Source organism: Miniopterus schreibersii, assembly GCF_964146895.1.
Source record: "Miniopterus schreibersii genome assembly, chromosome: 10".
Classification (NCBI taxonomy): domain Eukaryota; kingdom Metazoa; phylum Chordata; class Mammalia; order Chiroptera; family Miniopteridae; genus Miniopterus; species Miniopterus schreibersii.
The window spans coordinates 71057079-71075165 of record NC_138110.1 but is presented as its reverse complement, the minus strand read 5'-3'; the positions used below and the strand labels follow the sequence as shown (position 1 = coordinate 71075165).

Sequence of the window (18087 nt, the reverse complement as noted above, 5' to 3'; positions counted from 1 at the left end):
GTATCAGTTTGTTTAAGGGGTTATTGTTCATAATGGTTAATTATTCTGTTGATATCTAATTGTAATTAACTCCATTCATTCTGAAAAAAATATATATATATTTTTAAATATATCTTTATTGATTTCAGAGAGAGGAAAGGAGAGGGAGAGAGAGAGATAGAAACATCAATGATGAGAGAGTCATTGATGGAGCCCACAGCCCGGGCATGTGCCCTGACCGGGAATCGAACCCTGATCGCCTGGATCCCAGGTCGATGCTCAACCGCTGAGCCACGCCCAGCCAGGCTGAAAATATTTATTGAGTACCTACTGTATGCTCTGATTCTCTAAGTGCCAATCTAATCTCTTTCCCCTCCCCTCCTCTTTTTAAAAAGTGGAATCTTTTGGGACTTTGTCCCCATGACATTTATTTTTATTGTAAAATTTTATATTATTAGCTTTTTCACATATTTTCTTGTTGGAGATCATGTATGATATGGTCTTCATATAACAATACTAGTGGTATATTATTTTTAAAAACTTTATTCACTGTATTAGAAAAACAATGTAGTGGTTTTTTAAAAAGAATTTTATTGGATTTTTTAACTTTGTTTTTATCATTGACACTATTACAGATTTCCCCATCCCCTCACTTTTGCCCACCTCCACCCGCCCAGCCCCAAACCTCCTTTCCCTCTGACCATCACCACACTGTTGTCTGTGTCTATATGTCATGCATGTATGTCTACTCATGTACAGGTTTTGTGCAGACAATTCATTTCTCTTGCATATATACTTAGAAGTAGAATTGGAGGGTCAAGTGGTAACTCTATTTAACTTTTTGAGAAACTTCCAGATGTTTTCCAAAGTGGCTAAACCATTTTACATTCCCACCAGCAATGTATGAGGGTTCTAATTTCTTCATATCCTTGCCAGCACATCTGTCTTTCTGATTCTTTTTGATGTTATTGTAAGTGGAACTGTGGGTGTGAAATAGTATTTTATTGTGGTTTTGACTTGCCCTTCACTGATGACTAATGTTGTCAAGCATCTTTTTATGTGCTTATTAGCCGTTTACATATCTTCTTTGGAGAAATGTCTACTTACATCTTTTGCCCATTAAAAAATTCAGTTATCTTTTTATTTTAGAGTTGTAGAATTTTTTAATATATCCTGGATACAAATATCTTATGAGATAAATGATTTGGAGTTTTCTCCCCACTCTGTGAGTATTTTTCTACATTTTTTTTATGGTGTACTTTGAAACACAAAGTTGTTAATTTTGATGAAGTCCAGTTTAATTTTTTCCTTGGTTGCTTGTGCTTTTGGTGCCATATAACATTTGCCCCTTTGTTTTCTTTGAAGCATTTTATAGTTTCAGCTCTTTCATTTAGGTCTTTGATCCCTTTGAGTTAATATTTGTATATGGTGTGAGATAGTTTAACTTCATTCTCTTGCGTATGGATATCTAGTTGTCCCAGCATTATTTATGGAAAAGACTACCCTTTCTTTATTGAATTGTTGTGGCATCCTTGTTGAATTGACCGTAAATGGGAGGCTTATGTCTGGACTCTAGTTCTATTGCATTGATCTATCTGTTTGTTAGTGATATGTGTATTATCACACTGTCTTGATTACTGTAGCTGTGTAGTAAGTTGTAAAACTTAGAAGACTGTGAGTCCTCCAGTTTTGTTTTTCTTCTCAAGATTATTTTGCCTATTCTTAATCCCGTGCATTTCCATATGAATTTTAGGGTTAGTTTGTCAGTTTCTGCAAAAGGAAAAAAACCGCTGCTAGGATTTAATAAGGGATTGTTTTAATTCAGATCAATTTAGGGACTATTGCATCTTAAAGATACTAAGCTTCCATTTGTTTAGGTCTTTAATTTTTTTTTAATCCTCACCTAAGGATATATTTTTATTAATTTTTAGAGAGAGGAGGGAAGAGAGAGAGAAACATCAACATGAGAGAGAAACATCAATTGGTTGTCTCCCGTACTTGCCACCACTGGGGATTGAACCCGCAGTCTAGGTCTGTGCCCTGACTGGGAATCAAATCCACAACATTTTGGTGTATGGGATGACGCTCCAACCAACTGAGCCACCCTTTAAGGCAGGTCTTTAATTTTTTCAACACGCTTTTTAGTTTTAGTATACAGGTCTTATACTTCTTTTGTTAAATTTATTCATAAGTATTCTTTTTGCTTTTATTGTAAGTGGAATTGTTTTCTTAATTTCATTTTTGGATTTTTCATGGCTAGTGTGTAGAAATAGAGTTTTGTATATTGATCTTGTATCTTGCAACGTTGTTGAACATGTTTATTAGTTCTAATAGTTTTTTAGTGGAGTCCTGAGAATTTTTTTGTATACAAGATCATGTCATCTTCAAGCAGAGATAGCTTTATTTCTTCCTTTCTAATACAGAGGCTCTTTATTTCTTTTTCTTGCCTAGTTGTCCTGTCCAGAATACCTGGTATAATGTTGAATAGAAGTGGTAAGAGTGAACATTGTTATACTGTATTGTTCCTGATCTTAGAGGAAAGCATTCAGTTTTTTACTATTAATTATCCTGTTAGTGCTGGACTTTTTGTAGGTGCCTTTTATCATAATAAGGAAGTTCCGTTCTATTTTTACTTTGTTGAATTCCCCCCCCACCCCCCCCCCCCATGAAAGGATATTGGAATTTGTCAAAGTCTTTTTCTCTGTTTACATGATCACGGTGTTTTGTTTTTTGTTTTTTGTTCCTTTATTAATGTGGTGAATTACATTGAGTTTCAGATATTAAACCAAACTTACTCTCTGGCCTCCCTCTTTTTCATGGTATTTAATCCTTTCATTTTTTTTGTTGCATTTGATTGGCTACTATTTCCTTGAGGATTTTCGGTGCCAATATTCATAAGGTATTTTGGTCTGTAGTTTTCTTTCCTCATGATGTGTTTCTTTTGTTTTGTCCCAGTAGTGTTGCTATCATATAATGAATTGGGTCGTGTTCTTTCCCTCTCTAGTTCATGGAACAGTTTTATGAAGGATTGATATTAAATATTCTTCAACAATAAAGATAAATTAAAAAAAAAGACTAAAGGTATTTTAATTTTTTTGTTTTTATCTTTTAGGATTCTCCTTTTACAAATGCAGGAATGGGATCTAATCTAAATCTCTTGGGTGAAATTGAGTGTGATGCCAGCATTATGGATGGAAAATCCTTAAATTTTGGAGCTGTTGGAGCACTGAGTGGTATGTGGACACTATAACACACTATCGCTGTTCTTTACAAAACTGAATATTACCATTCCATGCCACCTAAAGACTGAGTCCAGTTTTTCCACCATTCTTGCTTGGAATAGCATTGAAAACAAACATTCTTTTTTTTCTTTTACTGAATTTAAAACATGAAATTTTAGCTACAGATAGTCTTAGTTAGAGTTTGATCACTCTCCCCCATCCCCTCGAGAGATTAGAGACATTTAAAGTGTGTTAGCATAGTCCATTAATTTTACAATTATTTGAAATAATATATTTTTATTGTTAAAAAATTCAAATGACATACAAGTCTACCTCGGAAATATTGTGGGTTCTGTTCCAGACTGCCTCTATAAAGTGAATATCCCCAGAAAGTGAGTCCCATGAAGTTTTTGGTTTCTCAGTGCATATTAGAGTTAAAAAAAAATAGGTTCCTGTGGAATTTCTACATACACGATTATATCACCTGCGAATCATGGCATTTAAAAAAAAAAAAATCTTTCTTGATTTCACAGAGAGGAAGGGAGAGGGAGAGAGAGAGTTGAAACATCAATGAGGAGAGAGTCATTGATCAAGCCCGCAACCCGGGCATGTGCCCTGACCGGGAATTGAACCACGATCACCTGGATCCTAGGTCAGTGCTCAACGGCTGAGCCACTCCCAGCTGGGCATGGCAGTTTTGCTTTTTTCTTTCCATTGTTTAAATTTTTAATTTTTTTTCTTGCATTATTATACTGGCTATGACATTCATAGCAGTGTTGAATGTAGGTGGTAATAGTGTCCATCCTTGCTTTTCCCCTATTTATAGGGAGGACATTAAATATTTCACCTTCTGGATGCTGCTAGTTGTAGGATTTTCATAGATGCTCTTTATCACATTGAGAATGTTTTCTTCTAGTCTTAGCTTGCTGATAGTTCTTGTTATAAATGGGTATTGAATATCATTAAGTGCTTTTCTGCATCTACTGAGATATGAAATTTTCTGCTTTATTTTGTTAAATGTGATAAAATTTATATTCCATTCTTGGCATAAAATCTTCTTGGTCGTAAGTTTTTATTTTTTTATATTTTGCTGATGTCAATATTTTTGACATCTATGACTGCATAATAGATAGGCTTTAATTTTTCTTTCTTATAATATTCTTTTCAGGTTTTGGAATCATGGTATGGCTGGCCTCATAGAATGAGCTAAGGATTTTTTCCCCTCTGATCTTTGAAAGAGTTTGTGTATGATTGGAATGATTTCTTTTTAATTGTTTGGAGGAATTCATTAGTTATTCTAAATTAGTAGTGGAGTTTTTGTGGGAAGTTTTTAAAAACGGGATCCAATTTCTTTAACGGTTATAAGACTGTATTTTCTTTTTCTCGTTTGTGTTTTTTAAGGAATTTGTCTTTCTCATGTAAGTGTTCAAATTTATTTGCCTAAAGACATTTTAGTTAGCTTTCGTTATTGATTTCTAGTTTAATTTCACTGTGGTCAGAGAACATATGCTGTAAGATTCCAAACCCTTAAAGCTTTTTGAGACTTGCTTTATGGCCCAGATTATGGTGTGTTTTGATAAATATTCCATGTGAACTTGAAAAGAATATGTATTCTGCAGTTGTCGGGTCTGTGTTCTACCTGTCAGTTAGGTCTATATGATTATTCATTTGTTCCAATATTCTGTATCCGTTCTGATTTGTGTGACAGGTAGGAACGGGCATTTCAATTAGGTTTAATTTTCTTTTCTTTTATTATAAAATTTTATTGGTATTCAATGAAGTTTCATATGCTTAAAGGCCATTAACATTTTTCTATGAATTGTGTATACCTCCTGTGTGGCTTGCCTTTTAAAACTCTATTTATAATGTGCTTTATCATACTGGAATTTAAAATTTTTATTTGTCAGACTTATTACTTTCTCTTTTGTGGCTTTTGTATTTTGCATTTTTTAAGGTTTCTCTCATAATTACAAGTATGGTCACCTATATTTTCTTCTGATACATGTATAATACATTTTTATTTAACTCTCGAATGCATTGTTTATTTTTCTGAAATGACCAGCAAATTACCCCTACGTAATTTATTGAATAACAACAGTAATAATTACCATTTATTGGGTAACTTACATACTGTGCATTTTTAACCAGTACTTTATATATATTAAATCATTTAGTTCTCACAGCAACATGAGGTCAGTCGTTTTTCCTGTTTTACAGCTGAGGAAACTGAGACGCAGGAGAGATTTAGTAATATGTCCAAGGTCACTGTATCAGTTGGGGTCCAACTCAGAGACAGAAACCACGCAGTGGTTTAAACACGAGAAGTTTCGTATAAAGAACTACCACACAGTGCTAGGACAGCAGCTGTATAAAGACTGGAAGAAAACTCAAAGTGTATTCCAGGGCAGAAGAGTACCCAAGGAAGGGTAAACTTACAGAAGGTATGGTTGCAGCCTGCTAACTGTCAGGCAGAGAAGTCGCTGGGGAACCCGGGCCATAGTCACCGTGAGAGCAGGAACAATCTTGGGGGGCTCAGGTGAGCTTAACCTGGTGGGTGGGCATACAGAGGTCAGGAAGCCATGGTGATTAAACCTCTGTTGCACAGGATAACAACTGGGCTTTTGGTTCATGAGACAGTCAACCAGATAGGACATTTTGCCATGTGTACCTGTGGGGCTGAGGAGAAGATGTGGGGATCAGTGACTTGAGCTGGGTACAGTCCTGTTCTTTCTGGGGCTGTCAGCTGTGCTGCTGTGGCCTTAATCAGGAGCTGGGGAAAACATGTGGCCAAATGCTGCAGAGAACTGCACCCTGCAGTCACTTAGCACTGGAGACTACCACAGGGGCCAGATCGTGGAGGAAGACTGGTGCTCTCCGGGAGCCTGGCTAGCAAGCCATCCTTCCTCCTGCAACGTGTCACCAGTGCCCTCTACTGACAAAGTGTATCAGTGTGCCAGCTGGCAAAGGGAACATTTAAAGGGCACTTTTCCATTTTTATGGATCAGGCAACAAAGGGTGAATTTGTAACTGAGAACCGAATTGATAGCTGGGACAATTATAAAGTAGTCTGACTCCCAGCACTCTGTGTTCTTTCTGCCTCTCATCTATACCCTATCCTTGGCCTACGCATTTGACAAACTATCTACATCATGTATTAAATATCCATATTCACACGTGTCTGTGTCTGAACTTTAGCTCTGTTCAGTTGATATATTTGTCTTGTACTCAAACCACACTCTTTTCATTAGGATAGCTTTTAATACACATGGTTTCTCATTGGGGTGAGTACTTCTTAATTTTTTCCCGAAGTTTTCTCTTTCTGATGAATTTAAGAGTCAGCTTGTCATACATCAGAAATCTTTTTTAAGTTTTGAATTAAGAGATTTGAATTTATAAGTTAATTTGGCAATTATTAACATCTACACTATTGAATCATTTATCCAGAAATATATTTTAAGAGCTCAGAGATCTGAGCTTTTTTGTCCTTTGGTATTTCTAATGTTTTGTGTGTGACAGTTTTTGGTATTAAGCTAAATATGTAGTCAGTTTTATTTTATGTCACTGTGGTGGTCTTAATTGAAGTTTTTATAGGCTCTTATATCCCACTGCTGATTTTTGTTTGTTTGCATTAGTAGTGTCCTGAGAACCATCCATATGTTAGTGGTTAAGGGTGTAATCTCTGGCATTAGCTGCCTCTGTTAAAATCTCAGCACTGTGATCTTGAGCAGGTGAATTAACCCTCTGGGCAGATGTTTCCTCAGTAATGAGACAGGGTTCATAACTGTATTTATGTGATAGAGTGAAGGCATCATTTAAGTAATCTGATTTCATTTAAGGGATTGGCGGTAGGCCTGGCACATATTAGATACTAAGTTACTGTTACTGTCTTCTGTCCTTAGATCATCGTCATAGTTGTCATCATTGTCACCCTGATAATGGCTTTTACACTAATGCTTACTGCCCTGTCATTCGTTCCTCCCAGATAAGCACCCATTTTCACTTTTCCCATTCTGTTTTCCCTCCTGGGAACAATCTGAACCACACTTAGGTTACAGTCTGAACCACACTTAGGTTACAATCTGAACTGTACTTTAGGTTACAATCTTCTCTGTACTTGGTCTCTTCTCCCCATCCTTACCTAATTCGCAGGACTTCCTTTATGTTCAGTCCCTCTTGCAGGTGAGCTTTAAAATATTTGGCCATTACTTTTCCTCCCCAAGGCAAATTCAAAGCTGTTTGTAACCATGTTTATTCTTTTGAGCAAATCTGTGGTTCTGATTGTAGGCACCACATTTCAGTTTATTTTTCTATTCCATTATTCAGAAATCTATTAAAAAGGACCCTAATTTAAATATGTATAATTTCAAATCCAGTCTTTGCTGCTGTAGTGTATGACAAAACATGTGAAGGTATGTTTTATATTCTTTTCTTGCATTTACTAGGTATCCATGTATTTATTTGGTCTGTATTCTTTATGATAACTAAGAGTTTTTACTAGTGTATAACAGAAGAGTTTTCCATGATATTGAAATGTTGTTTTTATTGAAATTGCCACAAAACTGAGTGGGAAAGGTGAAGACATTTTTTTGACTTAATTTTCTGCCAATTTTATTTTATAGGAATCAAGAACCCAGTCTCAGTTGCGAACAGACTCTTGTGTGAAGGGCAGAAGGGCAAGCTCTCCGCTGGCCGCATTCCTCCCTGGTAACCACTTTGTTCTGCCTGACTTTCCCTGGGTCTTTGGTGCCTGCAGCGTGTGAAGGCTATTTTTATCCACAGAGGATTGATGCTGTTGGTTATACACAGCAGTAGCTTGCCTTTGAGTTGAAGACTCACTTTGTTCTGTGATCTTGGAACACTTTGTACGCTTGATAGAACTCCGGATGGAATAGAATATTATGGATTAAAGTAGAAAAGAGATCAGAGTTAATTTTTGGTTTTGTAGTTGATTATAGGGATGTTTTTGCTATTACTAAGTACTCAACTGGAGTCTTTTTTATAAAGCTTTAAAAGTATCTTGCACATTCTAGTCCAGAGTCTAAACTAATTTTTAATCTTGAGAAGTTCTTAGAATAAAAGTACTTAATTTTTCTCTTGTGCAGAAACACATTGTGACACTAAGGTTAGTCAGATAACCTTTTCTCCAGCATTAACATTCAACTTTCATTAAAAACACTTCGAACTTTTCAAATGGGTATAAAAGTAGAGAGAACACTGGAAAGAGCCCTTAAGAACCTCCCATCCAGCTCCAGTAATTAGCACTGCTTTTGCTCTTCAGCTATTTCATGCATCTCTTTTTTCTCTAGTATTTTAAAGCCAGTCCTCGACACCCTGTTTTACCCTCAGATAGTTCTATAAATTCGTTTGTTTGCAAAACATAACCACCATCCTGCTTGCATGCCTGACATTATTTAACAAACAGGCCTCAGTGCTGTCTCATCCTCAGTGTGTGTTCAGCATGCCTGCCTGTGAAGTTTACATTAATGTTCTGTGTTGGAAGTTGTGACAACAGTACTCTAGGAATCACTTTATTTGACTGTCATAGAAAATAAATTAATATAGTTTTGAAAAATCTTGAAACCTTTTACCTAAGTTAATTAAAGGTATTCTTTTTATCATATACTTCTTAAGTGTTTAATTGTGGTACTAGAAAGGTTGACTACAAAATTTTCAAATAAATATTAATTTTTAATATTTGTTTTCAATAAAGCAAGGGTTAAGGGATTACAAATATGATTTATTGAGATCATCTCTAATATGTGTTTAATTATTACCACAGTGTTTAAGAAGTATAAAATACCAATAAGAAAAAGATGACCAAAGTTCTAAAAATGGATAAAGGATACAAATAAAAAGTCTCCCTTACCCCTATCAAGGGGGAGGGGGAGAGAACCTCCTGGCCAACTGACAGAGAGAGGCCAGAGCCTGCCCCAGCCCCTCCCTGCCCACCCCACCCACCCCCCAGAAAGGACTGAGAGTACTTTGCATAGATACAGAGTCAGAGGAGCAGGACCAGGGAGGCTCCCCCAGACCCTCCTAGAGGCTTTGGGGAGGGGGTGTTTGGTCAGGGCTCTCCATGAGGGCCTCACAGGTAGCTCTCGCCATACAGGGTTGTAGAGGAGGACTTGTTGTCGAGGGCACCAGGCACCGGATCTCAGAGGGAAGGTGGGGATGGGAGAGTGGGTGGGGAGAGATTAATCGAAGAACTTTTATGTTTATAAGCATAACCCATGGACATAGACATGGGTATGGGGAAGGTTGAGGAGTAGGGTGGTGGGGGTAGGGTCAATGTGCGGTAGGAAGGGATCAGTGGGAGAAAAAACGGGACATCTGTAATACTTTCAACGATAAAGTTAAAAAGACATGATACAAATGGACAGCTTATAGAATAGAAAATATTGATGGCATGTAAATACACAAAAAGGTGCTCAATCATAATATTAATCAAGGAATTGTGAATTCAAATGAGATGATATTTTCACCTTATTTAAAGTAGAAAAATTAACAAAGACTAATAATATCCAGCATTGTTGAGGGTGTGGAAAAATAGGTTTTTTGTTTTACTAGTGGTGGGAACATAAATTGATATAGCTTGTTGAGAGACATTTTGACATTATTTATTAATGTAAAAAATTGAGAATGCATGTACTCCAGCAATTACATCTTAAGACAGAACACCTTCGCATGTACGCAGGAAAGCTTGTACAGCAAAAGAAGGCTACAGCAGCGTTGCTTGTGAATAAAACTGTCCACAAGTGTCCATCAGTGGCTAAGTAAACTATTTTCTAGTTGTATTATTAAATACTCTGCAGCATAAAAGAGAGAAACATTTATTATATAGTAACATGGATAGATCTCTAAGTTGCTGAATATGTTCAGTTTAACTAGCATTTTCTTAAAAAATTACAAAATAATGTGGTGAATACCTGTTTCCTACCACCCAGGTTAGGAAATGAAACATTACCAAAAGATTTGAAGCCGACTAGACTGAACCCTTTCTAATGGCATCCTTACCCTTCCCTCTGTCTGTCCTACACCCTTACCCTCACCCTATCATTGCCCCTGCCCCTAGATAGTAGTTGTCCTGAATTGAAGCTCTTTTTATTCTCATATGTTCCTTCATAGTAACATCACATATAATACTATAATTTTCTAAGGCTACATATATGTACATAGATGTACAAAAAAGGTCTGGAAAGGTTACCAAACTCACTGTGATTACCTTTGGGAAGGAGGAAGAACGGAAAAAGATAAGCCAATTATCAAAGGGGACATGTGTGATATTTTTATATTTTACAAACGAAATATAAAAAGTGATGGCCATTTTTCTGTTAAAATGATGTCATATAATGATGCTACACTTGTTTGGAACTAGCTATCTGATTTTCTCATGTATTTAGTTCTTCAGCTTTGTTCTTTGTTTTCAGATTGTTTTGACTATTTTAGGCATTTCCATTTCCATATGAATTTTAGAATTAGCTTTTCAACTTCTATAAATAGCTGCTAGAGTTTTGATTAGGATTGCAACATATTCATTTACTAAGAATTTCTTTAACCTCTTTGCACAGTGTTTTATAGTTTTCACTGTACAGGTCTTTTACAGATTTTATCCAGTTTTTACTTGAGCATTTCATTCTTTTTGATGCTATGATAAATTGCATATTTTAAAAATATTAATTTTCAATAGTTTATTGCCAATATATAGAAATATGATTGATTTTATTATAGTGACATTCTATCCTAGGAATCTGCTAAATTCATTTGTTCTATTACCACTTTTATAGATTCCATAAGATTTTCTACGTGGATAGTCTTGTCTTCTGGGGATCTAGTTTTATTTCTATTCTAATCTTGATTCCTTTAATTAATTTCTCCTTCCTCCCTTCCTTTCATTTTTTTATTTTTTAAATATATCTTTATTGATTTCAGAGAGAGGAAGGGAGAGGGAGAGAGAGAAACATCAATGATGAGAGTCATTGATTGGCTGCCTCCTGCACATCCCCACTGGGGATCGAGCCTGCACCCTGGGCATGTGCCCTGACCGGGAATCAAACCACGATCTCCTGGATCCTAGGTTGATGCTCAACCACTCACACCTGGCCGGGCAATTTCTTTTTCTTTATTACACTAGATAGGGTATGACCTCCAACACACTATAGACTAGAAGTGTGAAAGTGGACATTCTTGCCTTGTTTGTGATCTTAGGGAAGTAGCATTTGGTCTTTTACTGTTAAGTATGATGGTTGCTATAGATTTGTCATAGATGTTCTTTTTTATATTGAGGAAGCCCCCCTGTTTTTTTCTTTTTCTGTTCTGCTTTTTTATTTATTTATTTATATTTATTTATTTAGATTAATTTATTCTTCTTTTAAGAAGACCCTTTATCTTTTCATGTAATGTTGGTTTGGTGGTGATGAACTCCTTTAGCTTTTCCTTGTCTGGGAAGCTCTTTATATGTCCTTCGAGTCTCAATGATAGCTTTGTTGGGTAGAGTAATCTTGGTTTTGGGTCCTTGCTTTTCTAAATATTTCTTGCCAGTTCCTTCTTGGCCTGCAAAGTTTCTGTTGAGAAATCAGCTGACACTGTTATGGGAGCTCCCTTGTAAGTAACTAATTGCTTTTCTCCTGCTGCATTTAAGATTTTCTCCTTGTCTTTAACCTTTGGCATTTTAATTATGATGTGTCTTCTTGTGGGCCCCTTTGGGTTCATCTTTTTTGGGACTCTCTGCACTTTCTTTTTTTTTATAGTCTCTAGAACTGTTTTTATTTTTAACTTTATTGATTTAAGAGAGAGAGGAAGGGAGAGAGAAATACTGATTTGATTTTTCCACTTATTTATGCATTCATTGGATGATTCGTGTATGTACCATAACTGGAGATTGAACCAACAACCTTGGTTTATGGGGACAATGCTCTAACAAACTGAGCTACCCAGCCAGGGCACTCTCTGCACTTTCTAGACTTGTATGTGTACTTTCTTCACCAGTTTTGGAAAATTTTCCATCATTTTTTCAAATAGGTTTTCAATCTCTTGCTTTCACTCTTCTCCTTCCATTATCCTCAATGATGCGAATGTTAGTACGCTTGACATTGTCCCAGAGGCTCCTTATACTATCTTCATTTTTTTTTGGATTTTTTTTCCTTTTTGCTCTTCTGATTGAGTGGTTTTTGCCTTCTTTTATTTCAAATTACTGATTTGATTCTCAGTTTCTTCTACCCTACTGTTGATTTCCTATAAATTATTCTTCATTTTAGTTAGTGTGTCCTTCATTTCTGGCTGTTTTTTTCTTATGGTTTTCATGTTCTTTTATATGGTTTCTGGCCTTTTTTATGCTGCTGAAGTTCTTTTTAAGTCCAACTACTCTTTCCCTAAATTCATTGAGCATCCTTATAACCAGTATCTTGAACTCTGCATCTAGTAGATTGTTTTTCTCTATTTTGTTTAGTTCTTTTCTTGAGTTTTCTTCTGTTCTTTCATTTGGGACATGATTCTTTGTCTCCTCATTTTGGCAGCCTTCCTGTGTTTGTTTCTGTGTATTATTATGTAGAACTGCTACATCTCCCAGACTTGGTAGAGTGGCCTAATGTAGTAGGTGTCTTACTGTAGGGTCCAGTATCTTACTGTAGGGTCCAGTGTAAAGAATTTTTGCATCTTTGTTTATGAGAGATATTGGCCTGTTTTGCTTTTTGGATATACAGGGATATATATTTCATCAAATTTGGGAAACTTTTGGCTATCACTTCTTCAGGTATTTTTGCTGGTATTCCCTTCTCTTCTATTCTTTAGGACTTCAATTACACATCTATTTGACCTCTTGTAGTAGTCCTATAGATCACCGATAATTTGTTTACTTCTTCCATTCATTTTTCTCTTTGTTTCATTTTGAATAGTTTTCATTGCTGTTTTCAAGTTTAGTAATTATTTTTCTGCAATATCTTGTTTGGGACCCTCTATACCTGTTAATCTCATCCAATTTATTTTTCATTTCTGACATTGTAGTTTTTTTTATCTTCCAGAAGTTTGACTTGCATCTTTAAAAAACTGTCATTCATGTATCTACTTAATATGTTTAATCTTTCCTGTAGCTATAACTGTTTTAATATCTTTGTTTATTAATTTATCATCTTTACTATTTTTGGGTACTTTTCAATAGAATGATTTCTCTCCTCATTATAGATTACATTTTCATGCTTCTTTGAATGCTTGGTAATTTTTTATTGGATTCCAGACATTGTGAGTTTTACCTTATTTGGTGCTGGTTATTTTAGTATTTTAACAAATATTCTTCAGCTTCATTCTAGGATGTGGTTAACTTATTGAGAGGCAGTTTCATCTTTTCTGGTCTTGCTTTATACTTTGTTACATGCAACTAGGGAAGCATTTAGCCTTGAGTTAATTTTGCTCTGCTATCCAGGCCAAACCCTTCTAAGTACTATAACAGATGTACCTAGAATGAAGTTTTTTTTGCTTTGACTGGTGGGAACAGGAGCTGTTTCTGGCTGTGTGGACTAGGGGACTGTTTCTTCTAAAACTTTCACATTGTTCTTTCCTATGCTCTGGGTAATTTCCTTTTACAAACACACTGATCTCTACTCAGCTGAAGACTAGAAGGGAACTCTACAGATCTCTGGAGTCCCTTCTCTGTGCAGCTATCTCCTCTCTGGTACTTTGCTCTCTGAACTGTGGCTACCTTGGTTGGCTTCTTTGGATGCCCAATTCAGAGAGACTGCCAGGCTCTTCCTGAATTAACCTTCTAGTGCTGTGCCCTGGAAACTCCAGGCAGTAAGCTGGAACAGTCCAAGGGTTTACCTTGTTTGTCTCCTTTCTCTCAAGGATCACTGTTCTACGTTGCCTACTATCTAATGTTTAAAAACTGTTGTTTTCTATGTTTTGTCTGACTTTTTTTTCATTGGTTCCAGGCAAGAGTGTAAATTTGTTCCTTGTTACTTCATCTTGTTCAGAAGCAGGAATCTTTTACAAAATTCACTGTATACTTGCCATGGTTTAAAAAAAGCCCAATTCTCCGAGTTTCCTAGTGTACTGTTTCTTTAAAAATACTAGTTAATATATTGTAGTTTATAAATTTATTAAAATTTTTGATTATATTACTTTTGTTGTATAAATGTGAAAAGAAAACTTGAAAGCCTAAAGATTAAAAGAAACATAAGAGACCTATCAATTAATCAGAAGGTATAGATTTAGCTGGATTCCATTCAAATCAAACAGTTTAAAAAACAAAATAAAAATAATAGCAAAATTTTGTAAGACAATCAGGGATATGTGAACATTGATTGGCTATATTTTGCGTCTAGGGATTTATTGTTAAAACTTTTTAGGTGTCAGTTGATTATGTTGTGGTTATGTTTTTTAAAAAATCATTTTTTGAGATGTATGCAAAATATTTATATTTGAAATTCTGTGATATTTGGGATTTGCTTCAAAATAATTTGGGCGGAGTTACAAATAAATGAGATTAGCAGTGTGTTAAATAATTGATGAAATAGGTTGATGATCCATTTGGTTCATTGCACTAGGTGTGAAAACATTTGTAATAAAAAATTTTTAAGAGTTAATTTTTATTTTTTAATTTGGTTGTTATGTTATTTCCAGATACAGCAAGTTCTCCTTTATTTTCACTTTTTGTGTCTGTAATCTTTATTTAATCAATAGCCACTAATTTGTCTTCCCTCAATTTTGTGTATTTATGATGAACAAAGAAAAGCTCGATTAAAAAAATGGAAATCAGTTTCTAAGTCCAAAGAAGCAGCTATCGTTTTCTTCTGTTATCTTTTTCACCTAAGAAAGAATTTGATTATCCGGGTCCCTGAGCATTCTTGAGAGCTTTCTGAATCACTACGATACATGATTATAGACTGATTAGGGAGTCTTGGTTCTTTAAAAATGGGTGGTTCTCATCCATAATATTGTAATTCGTGTCACTGTATTTGCCCAGATAGCCCTTCCTGGGCACCTGGGCTGTGTTAGCACTTGCAGCAGCACCTGCAGCTCAGCTTAATGAAGGTGTTAATTATCCCACTTCAAGGTTGGTCTCCCTAGAGTGTTGTTGCTTTTTGTTTCATATCACTTTAGACTTGCTTTAATGTAAATTAAGATGGGTTTAACAAAAGGAAATATTGTCCATTAGGGAATTTTGATACCCTAGTTTATTATTTTTTTAATATCTTTAAAAAAAAATTTTTTTTTTTATATATCTTTATTGATTTCAGAGAGAGGGCAGCAGAGGGAGAGAGAGATAGAAACACCAATGATGAGAGAGTCATTGGGGATTGAGCCCGCAACCTGGGCATGTGCCCTGACCGGGAATCGAACCCTGATTGCCTGGATCCTAGGTCGACGCTCAACCGCTGAGCCACGCCCGGCTGGGCTATTTTTTTAATATCTTGTAAGCATTAATATCTTTAATGCTTAGTGTGCTTTAGGCACTGTTCTAAATGCTTGGGATATATCAGGGAAAACACAGATTCCCACTTTATGAAGCTTACACTTTATTTAGGAAAGATGGAAATAAACAATATATATAATATGTAAAGTGTATGATATGGTAGAAGGTGGAAAAAAGAAATGTGAAAATGGAATGAGAGGGGTTGGAAGTATTGGAAGGGGAGTGCAGCATGTTGCGGTGCAGTTTTAAATAGGTCTTGTCAAGCACAGATACTGGAGCAGATGGGGAACTTGGCCTTTGGTAGCCTGGTAGAGAGTACAGTGAGGATGAAGGCCCTGAGACAGGAGCCCCCATGGCATGTTTGAGTTTTCTCTAGAGGCTGGAGTAAAATTAGCCGGCAGGCAACAGGAATAAGAGATGAGGTGAGGGGCAGAAAGGATCAGATCACTTGGGAGAGTTTGTAGATTCTTGTGAAAACGTTAGTTTTTACAGTAGAGTTCTCATGAGAGGTTTTGCAGTTTTTGAGAAGAGGAATGTCATTATCTGACGTGTTTTACAAGGATGTCAGTGGCTGGTGAGAATATACTGGGCTGGGGAGCAGAGCAAGACAAGTATGAAAATAGTGAGGCCTTTTCAACAATCCAGATAACAGGTGGTGGTGGCTCAGACCAAGGTGTCAGCAGTGGAGGTGGTGAGAAGTGGTCATATTTTGGATATATTGTAAAGGCAGTGTCAAGTTAGGATTTTTCTAACTTGATTGATGTGAAACTTTTCTAAAAGCTTTCTCCTTGGAGAGTCAGAAGACGGAGAGGTTTGAATTGGTACTGCATTTAATATTCTGGAAAGTCATTTTTTGACATGTTTTGGGGCATTTCTAGTATAGTTTTTTTTTCCTTCCAAAAGCTTATGTATCTTTACAGAATCTTTAAGTGATTTCAAAAGCAGTGATTCTATTTTGTGTGATGATGAACTATTAGACAAGTAATTTTTGGTCATAATTTAAGGTCTGATATTCAGTATTCTTATTTATTAGATGGCATCCAAATATTTACTTCTTATGAATATTGTAAAATGCCTAAATTACTTAAAAACTTGGATAGCAGACAGTGGCAAGCTGATTTTATTTAGAATCAAACGTATGAGTGATTAAGAAGTGGAAGATAAAACTAAGAATATTTTGTAAAATGCCACTGATTCTAGATACTGGGATTGAACCCAAAATGATCTATGGGCCTGCTGAGAATTCAGCTCCAAACTCCTGTCCTGATTGTTTAGTTTACTATTTCAGCATCTCTTTTACACCTATGCATGAAGAGAAGTCATTTCTTATATCAAATTCTGTTTCTAGAAGAAGGAAGTGCTAAAAATGCCATCAAGACAGTTCAGCTCACATCCAAGTTCCAACTCCAGCTGTTCTTCCGCTTGAACTTTATGTGGCAGCTTTCCTTTGCAGTTCCTTTGCAGTGTTTTTCATTTGATACAAGAATAGGAGAAACTGTTTTGTACTTTCAGAGTCCTTTAGGATTTTTTTAAAGTTGTTTATTCTTGTTGGCCCTCTTTCTCTCCCCTTTTTTCAATGCCCCCTCCATCCCCACCTTTATGTACATTGGAAAACAGTTATTGAGCTTAACCGTTTAGTTTTTCATTGGAACCATTTGGATATGTTTCTGAGTGTCTACTTAGATTTTGTTTTGCCAGTCTGTCACTGATCTCCTTATTAACAATCGAATCTAAAGACTTCAATATGTATTGCTTTGAGTTTTTAGTGTTGGAATGATTAGAAGAATAGAAACAAAAAATAGGGAACAGGAAACTAATGAGTAGGCACTTGTTCAAGGAATCCATTACTAGCTGGCTGAGATCTTTAAGAAGTTGGCTATGGAAGGAGATGAAGTGACTGATTATAATGGTAACTGCTTGCTATTATGTGTTAGAAAATGGGGTGGTTAATTATCCTGCATGCTATTTGAAACGTTTGAAAATAAGTCTTTTGTAGGTGGCTAACAGTATTCTTTTATTTACTTTGTTATGTTAAAATATGCAGTTTGGGGCTTAAAAATTACTTTGGGATATCACAGTACTTACCACAGTATAAATGATTCCGAGGGTCAGGTATATATTTTTGTTGCATCAAGGCTTAGAAATGTAAGCACATTTCATTGTTTTGGGGCATTTCTAGATGTTCCCTCTCATTTTGAGTTATGCCAGGTATTATATTAGGTAAGAATAACCTATCTGAAGACATTCACTTAACCAGATTAGATAGATTTTGTGATGTAAACTGGTAACTGTGTTGGTCCAAGATAAATTTTAGTAGTTTCCTTTGGGAAATCAGCTTTTTACTTGTTATGTCGGATTTTAGTTATTAGTTATTGCAAATGAAATGGTAGCATTTCTAATTGTAAAATTTCTAACTTGGGAAAATTTTTAAAGAATTTTTTTGGCATATAGCCATATTATTATTTTGAAGAAATCTAGAATTAT

The 18087-nt window shown here is 35.7% G+C and overlaps 1 protein-coding gene across 9 annotated transcripts in view; it reads left to right on the top strand.

The window, feature by feature from the left end:
• TASP1 (taspase 1) overlaps positions 1-18087 on the top strand; it is a 271602-nt gene that overhangs the window by 29948 nt on the left and 223567 nt on the right. For all 9 annotated transcript variants that reach the window (XR_013999595.1, XR_013999596.1, XM_081148213.1 and 6 more), the window contains 2 exons: positions 3092-3212; positions 7820-7904. Coding sequence is in view for 7 of the 9 variants with exons in the window: in XM_081148213.1 (XP_081004339.1) it covers positions 3092-3212; positions 7820-7904 (206 nt within the window). In the remaining 2 variants the exon portion in view is untranslated. The remainder of the gene's footprint in view (positions 1-3091; positions 3213-7819; positions 7905-18087) is intronic.